This window comes from Halictus rubicundus, chromosome 6, assembly GCF_050948215.1.
Source record: "Halictus rubicundus isolate RS-2024b chromosome 6, iyHalRubi1_principal, whole genome shotgun sequence".
NCBI lineage: Eukaryota > Metazoa > Arthropoda > Insecta > Hymenoptera > Halictidae > Halictus > Halictus rubicundus.
Genome location: NC_135154.1, coordinates 938,417 through 950,012, shown reverse-complemented (window position 1 = coordinate 950,012; position 11,596 = coordinate 938,417). Strand labels below are relative to the sequence as shown.

The following is an 11,596-nucleotide window of genomic DNA, read 5'->3' as shown; positions in this document are numbered from 1 at the left end:
CATAATGATCTTCAAAGTTACACAAGGTCAGAAATGGAAGAAATACTTCGAATACTTCGTGCCAATGTGTTTGCAAGGCATTTTTTATTAAGGAGGCTAGGGTAAATGTTCAATATGATTTTCTTGTGCATGAATGCACATTTCGGATCTCCTAATTACATTTTTGGTAGCTTCTGCTATAGTGTTGTCCGAGATATTAATGCACATGCTCGAATTATTTTGCTTTTCAAGCCGTTCACATGATGATGTTTCGTAAACGATATCTTTACGAAATATATTTCGTACAAAATGTTTGTTCCAGTTCTGACTGTGTATGACCTTGAAAATCGTTGTGTCATATACGATTGAATTAGTTTTGGCACACGCTTTCATATCATATAAAAAAATACATAGAATTCCATTTAAAAAAATTGAATGTCACCTTCATTTCTTTTTTTAAAAAAATAATGCAGATAAAAGAAAATTACAGACAAATTTAATTCTAATTTAATTCGAATGTAATCGCTAATGACTAGCAGATCGATGCGACTTTAAAAAAAAAAGAAATTTTGCGTGTTATAGAAAGGAAAATTTAAAAGCCAGAAAAATGCAATGCTAAAATTATCATTGTGTAGATGATCTTAAAATAGGAATAATGGCGTAAATTAATATGAGATGCAACGTATAAACTACGGTAGATAATTGTTCGTTAGATTTAACAACCCCTTAGGAACTTTTGAGGAACTAGGTTTCGAGTGGGTTCAATACAATGTTCCCTGATTATAATTAATGTCTTGGTAACGCCAGTTTTATTATACACGTTATTAAACCCAAACTTTTGATAGTACGGTGTGTTGTATACAACGTCTCGTGAGAAGGGGTTTTAACAAGTGTCATATGAATGAAGGGTGAGACATGGTTTTCTATATAAAGCTGCAGCCAACGAATCTTGGGATCAGTATCATAAATTTTGCAGCAACTGACACTTCGGACATTGACAGGTGTATCACCATTATCGAGGAAGGTAATGATACTGTATAAAATTGATTAAAGTACCAATATTATAATACTGTATAATTTATTTGTACTACGATAGCGTATAAAATGTTTTTGCCAAACACTGAAGGGGTTTGAATATGTTAAAACAAATAGCAATTGTATCATTGTTGCATTTGATTAATTATTATTGTATTACACATAGATAAATATAAATATATAAATATCGATTGATGTCCTGCGTTCATAATACATGCAATGCAAATGTTACTCAATCTGTATATAATTTTTTACAGATTTTAATAAATTGTAGATTTTTATTATATAGATTTTCAAAGAATATTTCATTTTCTGAATGTGTACTAGAGATTGTGTAATTTAAAATTTTGATTTTTTTGCAAATACTAAGAAAATATACATTATAAGTTGTAAAATACTTTTGCACGATTTAATAATTCTCTTTGAATTATTCTGATTTAATGGGAGTTAATTCAAAACACTTTTCTTCAACACAAACACTACTTTTTATAGCTCCATATACATACAGGGTGTTCGACTACAGGTGGAAGAAAATTTAAGGGGTGGTTCTCCAAAATAACGTAAGACGAAAATGAAAAATAAAAAATTGCGATTTCGGCTTAATTTTTTAGTTATTATCAATTAAAACTCCTCCTAAAATGCGGCAACTCGACGAACAGAGGTGTACATTGCGTACGTCATAAAAACGCGCGAAAGTCACGTATCAAAGGGGGTCCTCGCTCGCACCCAATGGTTAGGCTTTGACGTCACACACTTTAGCCAATAATTCGGCTAGAACCGAAATTCGTGTGGAATGACCTTATCGGACGGTTTACACCTGTAGTCCTGCCGAATTCCTGCCAGGTGACTTCTTGTGAGGCACGCGGAGTATCTGTCACTTGATACGCGATTGTCGCGCCTCTATGACGTACGTTTATAATTGTTAATAACTAAAAAATGAAGCCCAAATCACAATTTTTTAACTCTTCATTTTCGTCTTATATTGTCATGGAGAACCACCTTTTAAATTTTCTCCCGCCTATAGTCGAACACCCTGTATCATGCTGAAAAAGACAATATATTTTAACAGTGATCTCGCGTGATCTAATAATTCGTCTAAATTGTACAGCTTTAATGAGTGTTATTTCGAAACAATTTCCTCTGTAACTATAACGAAGGAACACCTAAATGCAAGATTGAGGTCATTAGAAAACATGTTGCTCGTAAAGAAAATAATTTAACAAACTGCGTGCAGATAATGCAGCTAGTAATATCTAAAATAAAACATAATAGACTAATATTTATTGCCGAAAAATAGATAAAGTAAATAGGATAGAACAGGGTTTATAATTGCTGTAACACGAAATACAGTGAGGAAGATTGAAAACAATTTTCAAACTAATAAGAAGTCTGTGAAAATATAACTAATATTCCGAATAATTGATAGGGAAGCAATATCTGATGAAAAAATTATTAATGGATTGAGTGTATTCACGCAATTTTAAAGGTCTGAAACGTAATTTACAAACACTCTTGGAATGAATTTACTCCTTGTTCTGATAACTTTATTTGGTTGTAAAAATCCAGAACTTAAACGATACTTTAATTTCGACACTCGCTGGTACAAGATTATGTTACCAGAATATGTTATAAATTATAGAATGTTACTAGCTTATCACAATACAAGCTTTTCCTTTCTAAATTATGATTACAATGTAAACGCAATTTAAATGGTTCATAACAAACAAATTTGATAAAAACCAACTGCAATAAATAGAAACAAATTATCAAATGCCACGGAAACGAAGGATCATGAAAATATACTTCAAAATTTAATTCAAGTGTTGTGTGTAATAATTGTAACTATAGTATGAGAATACATCGTTCATTCATAAAAATAGTGACATAAGTAAAAAAAAAGGAAATTTCACAGAAGAACCATTTGAAAATTACCAAACATTGTCATTTTTTTTTTATTGTATATAACCAACGTAGAAATGTAAAATAATTTGTTGTTATTCAGATACTGGGTTAATTCTCATCTACATTAGTTATAAAGTCCACCACAATTTATATATTTATTATTATAATTTTTTTTATAAATATATTTTGAGTAATGTTGTTTTTCCTGCGAATAATTGTTGAAAGGTTGAAGTTGAGTTGGTGACGTTTTTACTGTGAGAAGTTAGAGTGACTCCACAGCTGGCGAACCAATAAAAATAATTTAAAAAATTGTTGAGTTGTGTCACTTTTCTTACGAATGAACGACATGGCGCACTGCACGTGTGAATTTTGAAACATAGTTAAAGGATACGAACGAGCACGGAGCACGATAGATTCGATCTACGAAAGATACAACAAAAACAAAAAAAAAAGAGTTGGTCCTCGGATTCGACCAGAATAAAAAAATCAACATTTGATCTGTATGCGCAGCACCGATAGAATGGCACGAGATCACAGTTTATCGAGTGCGCGATTATTTTTCTTCCCCTGTGCGGATTGCAGTGTCGGATGATTGATTTCTTTGATTGCGTAGTGAGTTATTCGCGTGAGATTCAATCTGTCGTATTGATTTTTTAATCCGTCGAATAAAATTTATTTCCGAGCCGTGCTCGGACAATTTGCGTGGACATACAAGCGCGCGAATTCCTGATAAACAAACACGTAGCGGTGTTTGTATTTCAAACGAATCGCAGAGAAAATTTCATTAGAAAAGCTTTAAGAATATTTATTTAATTTATGTAACAAAAAGTTAAATTCATTTCTTATATGCATATCCTTCCGTTGCTCTACGATAATACTGATGTGCGAGTAGATTTTAGTTGAAACAAGTAGTACAAAAATATTTATATTGCATTTATTTGTAGAATAAATACACAATTATGTATTTACTTACGTACTTACGTACTTACGTACTTGCATCTCCAGTGATGAGGTCCCACATAAATGTTTATAAATATCCACTTCTAGTATATGTTTGTCAACGAATAAATTAGCACATATTCTTTGAATATGAGATAAATTATTCTAGAAGTTTAAAAAAAGACTGCTTCATGCTTCTCTAAAAAAAAAATCGCGTTTTGGACTGTATCCTTGAGCCGTAACCGGGCTGCTCCCTTAACACGTTGACCGCCATATTGCGTTCAGAGATCTATTTTCGGCGTTATACATATATTGGAGAGAATGAATTTGTATTTCCTAATATGAAGGATACAGAAGTTAACGGAATAATCACTATCACTAATTATCTCTATCTAGTTTTTGTTTCATTAACTACACGATTTTCTGGGGGTTGATACAGTGAAAACACAGTGACAAGGCGAGTAGTTCAGTGAAGCTCACTCGATGCAACAAAAATATTTGTTTTTGTTATTTTTTTTTTTTAGAAATCTCAAGGTCATCTTTATTTCATTAACTGTTTGAGTCCCAAGCAGCGCGATCGCGCTGCTGAGATTTTGTGTTGAAAAGTGCCAGTACATTTCGAACGCTATGGACAATGGAACGCTGACAGTCCAGTCACTGACTATCGAAGTAGCGCGCTCAACTTTACTGACGCACTTACCTCACATAGCTGCTTTTTTAAATGTAAAGAATACAATTAAATATTTTGTATGTCATTGTTATTGCGCCGCTTAGGCCTCTTCGGAATCGATAAAGACAAGCGCTATCGCGCTGTTCGGCGTTTTTCGACCGTGTTTTTTCAATGACACTGGGACTCAAACGGTTAAACAGGACCACCCCTTTTTAAACACCTACAATGATACTCCCTTTCAATAGGAATTCAGTGAGTATAATTACTCAAGGTCATTCAAGGTCACAGAAGGAGGAAACGTATAAAATTGAAAATGATTCATTTTGCTAAAAGATAGCGTACAGATGAGTGCTCCAACTTGATGAAGATGGTTGAAGATGTACATGAGCGTACGAATATCACCTCGGACGTAATACTTGTCTGATTTCAATATTCCTTCAGAGCCCGTTTATAAAAATGTATCTATGTAAAGGCCCGTCATTTCGAACATTTATCAAATACAGATATTTTGCTTCTATACTTTAAATCTTATACGTTTCTCCTGCCTGTGACCCTGAATGTCCTTGAGTAATTATAATCACTGAATTCCTAATGGAAGGTACTATCGTCGTAGGCGTTTAAAAGGGGTGGTCCAGTTTTAAAAAATGTAGATGACCTTATGATCTCTAAAAAATAAAATACAAACAAATATTTGTATGGCATCATGTGAGCTTCACTGAACCATTCCAACTTTGTCCTTAAAACATTTGACGATTTGAGTTAGGTGACTCATCCTGTAACACAGACAACTTTAGTACTTTTTATACGCGAGGTTCGTTATTTCTCATGTTTTTTTATATGGCTATGTATTCCTGAATCATTCTTTTAAAGTTCAGAAATCTTAAAAATATGGGTGATACTATTTATGCACCGTAGTGTATTTGTGCTTTTGAGAACAGATGAATTAAATTGGATCATTGAAGAAGTATAAAATACTTCGGTTTTCATCTTTCGTATTTATTGTAGAAGACTCGAAGCGAAGAAGTGTAAATTCGCCTTGAGTTCGGGGGAATCCGTGCTGAATCACGTGCGTAAATTCCATCGCGAATACGAAGAGAGGGGGTGGGGGTGGGGGTGGGGGAGGTGGAAAAATCGTCGGCGGATCGTCTTTGCGAATCCCCGCGGTATCGCCATTATTGGCTAAGGTCGAACAATGCAAGTACAGTGGACACGTTTCGCGGCGTTTCCGACGACACCGAGAAATGGATCGTCTCTATGCGACAGAGAGATGCTGGTCACGTCTCTTATCCGCGGGACACTTAGTAGCACTTACTCTTATCTTAATGACCGGGGACGCGCGTAGCGTTAATGGTTCCTTTAAAATTAGCACGTGGAAACGTACGAGGGTACTCTAATATTTTTCGAAAAAAACCCTCACGTGACGGTCCGCGTTACTCGGTTGTCAACGGGGCGACGCAGATAAATGTTACTCGTTTTTCTTTCTGTTTTTCTTTCTTTCTTTTGTTTTTTTTTGAACGGCGATTCCCGATGGGGAGGGGGGGAGCAACTGTAGAAGAACGTACCCCGTACGCTAACGCAGCCGGCGAATGTTAAGTAAATGCGTTTTAACATCGGGGAACACCGGACTCGCTTTTTTGTTTTTTTTTTCACTTAACGAGCCCGCTAATCGGAGAATCTGCGAGTTAATTTGTGAAATGGATGGAATCGAGTGTGACTTCGAGGAATTCCGATAGCCGCGCAAGAATTCTCGTCGCTTGTTTCCTTTTTATCGCCGCGCGCTCGTCTCTCCGAGAGGCGAACGTTTCGGCTCGTTAAGGGCTGACAATCATTTATTTCTAAGAATAGGATCAAATTCCCCTTGCTGTGATATTGCCAAGAGCGTGGATCGATTGTTCGATTTTATTTATACAATAGTTAAACTATTAGACGGGAACCGTTTTCTTACGTTTGCAACACACGGTTCTAAACGTGATGGACAATTTATTTGTTTCGCATCATAGGGTAAGGGACCTAATTACTGTGGGGGTGCCAATTACAGTGCCAATATTAATTATACTTATTTTTAAGCATAATGAATATTGAAAAAGAGATATACAATTTTTTTCATTACAATCAGTTAATATATGTTATATATCTTTTTTTATCATTCATTACGCCTTAAAAATAATTATAATTACTATAGGCACAGTGATTGGGTCCCTTACTCTATATCAAATTGCTTTCCAATAGATAAAGTGTAGATGACAAGAAACAATCGCATTACGTATCGCTACTTTGCGAACACAAATCAATTTAATTATACAATCGTAGTTATTAACCTGCATATGTACGCGTCTCAAAAAAAGGGGTTGCACAAAAAATTCTCGGTTAATATTCATCCATTCTTATCGTACCGTTTCATTCTATCAATTGTGGTTTATTTATAATGTCATAATTTAAACAAATACATCAAATTGTAAGGCAATAATAGAGAAACAGCTAATTGTACAGAACTCATAAGGAACTTGTAGAGCTTAAAATGGATGTAACTATTCAGTAAGCAATTTGCTATGAATTTGCCACCAAAAATTGTCTACAAATTCTAATCCATCTGTTTCCGTATTTGACTAGGAATTTGTCGACAAGTTTTGGTGCCAAATTCATAGAAAATAAGGACCAACTTCTGCTCCAAGCAGGGTTTGGTACCAAATGGACAAGCCTTTTGCTCGCAAAGTGTAATACATACATTGCGTAAAATTTGCTCGAAACAGCAGATGGCTAACTGGGTAATTATTACACGAAGAGACTGCATCAAATCAAGAATTAAAAATTTTATTAAATTGGATCATGACGATTGTAACCAATTTGCATATTAACGTTTAAAAACTACTTGCGTACCTCAGTAATAGGAGCACGGAATTATTAAGTAAAATCTTGGTATGGTAAAACAGAATGCAAATATTGCAAATTCAATTGAAATAGTAATTTTTACTGCAACGAATCAAACATTAACAATAATATGAGATTACTGTGAAATTTGATCGACCTTAGGTTACAAATGTTTATGGAATAAAAAATCGTACGTATTTATAATCATTCTAAAATACTACTTTTGGTATTATTTATTAAATAAATAGGAGGTTGGAACGTAAATAAATTCGGTTCCAATTACAAGTATGTTCTTATAAAAAAATTTATTTACGATCCGTTGCAACTGTACATAGATTAGCAAAGAAACCACTTATAACTATCTTAATAAAAAAATTTTGATTGCTCGTGATGAACACAGATTGTTTGTTAACGGAACAAATGAGTGTGCTGATAGATGAAGCATAAAGTGAAAATTTGACTGCAGTTTGCAATTAAATTATCATCGAGTCCGGTTCACCGTTTCGCGCGATCGGGCATTTTACTTTACGACGCGCGACGGTCCATTGACGATTTCATTTGAACGACGTGAAAATTGCTGCGGTAAATTGCGCAAGGGTACATAGTTTCCATTGCATCATTTCAAATATCATGTTTCCCCTCGAAATTGTTATACGAGATTTCTCAAGATCCGAACGGTTCGTTGCGATGTACAGACCCGTAACGTAAAATGCGCGTGTGAAAGATTACGACGGTTGTTGCTAAACTGCGGGTTTTATGCATTTGCGAGAAAAATGGGTTGGCGAAATTTCAAACAGTAGGAAAATTAAGAGAATCTAAGAACGGCTATATGTTATTGTCAACTTTATACATATATATATATATATATATATATATATATATATATATATATATATATATACCCCTTCACAGTAATTGGGTAAATGTTGTTTTCTCTTTAAGTGGTTATTTTTCACCGTAAGTGCGTTACGCCGAAAACAATTTCGCCCATTTCTGATTAAAACAGGTGACGGGAAGCGTTAAACAGTTCGGGCTATGCTCGTTCTTAAATTGCCCGGCTTCGAACGGATCGTTGAACCGACAAGTCAACCGTGACACTCGAACAATCCATTGTTTTGTGTTCGCACTCGTTGCGCACAGTCTATGCAAACCAGTTTTTTTTTCGTGGCTCAGCTTCACGGAAACAGCGCGCGAGAAAGGTGCAAATGCAAAACAGGTGCCGAGAAACCGTTTCTGTCCGGAATACGTGTTTGTATCGATTTATGACGTAATAATGCTTAGAACGCGGAATTCTCGTTTCTGAGACTTGAATTTTAATAGAATTTTCGGTAAAATATAGTACCTCGAAGTTGAACGAAAAAACTTAGAAATTTGTTTTGAAGTGGGCCACAGAAAGATGTTCGCGATAAGTGTTACGATTTTTACATGTTTTAACGTAGCTGTTACATTATGCTAGTAATAATTCACCACCGTCGAGATTCTGGGATAACATGGAATTTTATTTCCTGCATCAATCGTGTGAACGTTTTAAAAGTAGTACAGGAAAAGTAAGATTTTATTGAAGTTTCTGTTTTATTTTTCTTTGACTATGTTTACAAGTTAGTATAAGCAATAGGGTGTTACCAATACCTAAGTTAAGAGTTTACATTGAAATATAAATTGTTACTTTCACGAATTTCTCAATGTAAAATAGTATATCGATATTGGGTGAATGTCGTCATATTGTTCAGTTAACCGTAGGTTTTAATTTGTTCAGAAATAAATACTGAATTTGTTAAAATATAATAGATTACCCATCGATATATTAATAATTTTGTTAGTTTTTTTAAACTCAAAGTAACTGATATGACTGAAAATATAATCTTAGATAATCTATACAGGGCCCCCCCGTTAAGTTGTCACCATTTTTTAGGCATTTTCGATAGTACAATTAAAAAATGTTTTAGACAAAAGTTTGTCAGTACTTGGTGTGCTACATGTTCGCATATTCCTAAATCTAAAAAAATGCTTTTTACGTAAAAAAGTAAAGGTCACCTTGACTTTTTTAAATGGCACTACATGTTTTGGACATCATAGGATTATTGCTGACGTCGAGACGAATTCAACAGTGTATTATACTATGAACTTAAACTCGAAAATTTTGTGCAAACGTAACTTTAATGAAAAATTAATTCTTACAAAACAAAGCAAATTACATTAGATGTTCGAATTGCGATCCACCTTCTACGACCACCTTATCTTTGGGGATATCTGCAATCCGTTGTATACGACACAAAAGTCAATAATGTTCAAGAACTTCTGAATCGCATAACGACTGCATGTGATAACATAAACCGAGACGCCCTAATTATGGCGACAACGAAAAGTCTAATACAAAGAGCGGAGATCTGTATCGTAGAAAAAACCTTAAAACCTTAAACCTTAAACCTTAAATCTAAGATTTAAGAATATGCGAACATGTAACTCGCCAAGTACTGACAAACTTAAATCTAAAACATTTTTTAATTGCACTATCGGAAATGCCTAACAAATGGTGACATACCTTAACGGGGGGACCCTGTATATTTTGCACTCGTGCAGGTGGGAAATATATAAACAATATACAGTCTGATGCAGTTGTGCAAAATAAAATAAAGCAGGAACATTTAACAAACACCGTCGTAAATTGTTCAAGTTAAGACAAAGCTAATAACAATGAACATTTCGATGAAAGATGGAAGTTCGTGTTCTTAATGTCTTGTAAATAGGATACGATGTTTTTTAAATAAACAAAGTTAAAGTTATCATTTTCGACCTTCTCATAAACACTACAGGTGAACTCTTACAATTGAAAAGAAAAAGTTAGATAGTATTATTCCAAGTAGGATTACGAGTTCTCGTTTAGCAATATATGTATGTATTTTATTTCTATATAGAAAATATACTAATATACTAGTATTACAAAAAATATATAAATATTAATATTAATATTTGTACATTAATATTAAATATACTAATATTTCATCATTATTGGCATGTTGATGCATCACGTTTTCCCAACATATGAATATTCAATATCGAGAAGGTACTTTTTACTATTTTATTTTAAAATTTAGGATATTTTTAGTTTCTCGCACTATTTAGGAAAGTTCATCATTTAACTGAAAAGTGAACGGGATTTTTCTAATAAACTATTTATTGTACTTAACGTTTATTGTAATAACAGTATGTCGCCATTTTCGGGATTTTTCAGATGGCTATCAGACACGTACTCACTTACTTCGTCTTGTCGTTGATGACAACGGCAGTTATTTGCCAGACGTTCCAATATAGTCACGGTTGGACGAATGGTAAGAGATCGCCATCCATGCTGGAGGATCTCGTGAACTCTGCTGGCAAGAATCCGCATCAATTAGACAACATTCTTGTCGACTGCGAGCTACAAAAGTTGAGATTACTGCTTCAAGGAAACCCTAATAGCCAAGTAAGTGATACCGCGCTTAATCTTTGTGTCAGCCGAAGTTGCTTCAGTAGGCGTTCAAATCCGCCATTTTGGTCCGCGAAACTGTTTATACTTCTTAAATCCTTCCGATTTAGCGAGGCAAACAATATTTATAACGCATATATTCTGCTATTTTTATCATATTTATTGTACTATTTTCTTAAATTTTTTTTGCAGCTAATACAGCTCCCTTGCGAATTATTCTTCTCTGCGAAAAGAAATTATGCGGAATCTATGGACCATGTCGAGCACTTTCGGCAACAGCCTACTTCCATCAATAACAATTATTGAATCACTTGATAATATGTTTTTTTTTATTAGATCGATTAGATTGACATTTTACTCGTAATAAATAAAAAACTGCATCCACGAATCTCCTTCGTGTTTCTGCAATTATTACACTCTCCCCAGTCTTTGCAGATGGTACAGAAATTCGAAATGTAAGTAATATTTGTATAAAATAATTATTAGGTTGTAGATTTTCATGCGAATTCCCATTCAAAGGGTGTAGTCCGATAAGGAGGTTAAAAGTGCCGAAACCAAAGTGAATTTCCAATAGGCCAATCGATAGCTTATCGGCTAATAGGTAAAATATTCCCGATTTTTTTAGAATTTTCAATTGAAGAGGATAAGAGAAATGACGGAAAAACATGATTTCATTTGTCATCTTATTACTAACCCCATGTCGACATATAGGGTTGAAAATTGGCTCAATGTATTTT

At 34.2% G+C, this 11,596-nt stretch overlaps 1 protein-coding gene across 2 annotated transcripts; it reads left to right on the top strand.

The window, feature by feature from the left end:
- Positions 1-941: 941 nt before the first annotated feature.
- On the top strand, positions 942-11,241 carry Crz (corazonin). 2 transcript variants are annotated; one of them, XM_076789422.1, is made up of 3 exons: positions 942-1,003; positions 10,626-10,856; positions 11,061-11,241. In XM_076789422.1, exons 2-3 carry the CDS (start codon positions 10,626-10,628, stop codon positions 11,163-11,165), a joined length of 336 nt encoding a protein of 111 aa, XP_076645537.1. In that variant the 5' UTR covers positions 942-1,003; the 3' UTR covers positions 11,166-11,241. The 2 variants fall into 2 exon arrangements, with proteins under 2 accessions (XP_076645537.1, XP_076645536.1); XM_076789421.1 differs by having other exon boundaries at positions 11,052-11,241.
- The last annotated feature ends 355 nt before the right edge of the window (positions 11,242-11,596 follow it).

Excerpts from the sequence above, each read along its gene's own strand:
- Crz (XM_076789421.1), top strand. The coding sequence starts at position 10,626 with ATGGCTATCAGACACGTACTCACTTACTTCGTCTTGTCGTTGATGACA. Across the intron at positions 10,857-11,051 it reads AAGGAAACCCTAATAGCCAA|CTAATACAGCTCCCTTGCGA; the intron begins GTAAGTGATACC and ends TTTTTTTTGCAG.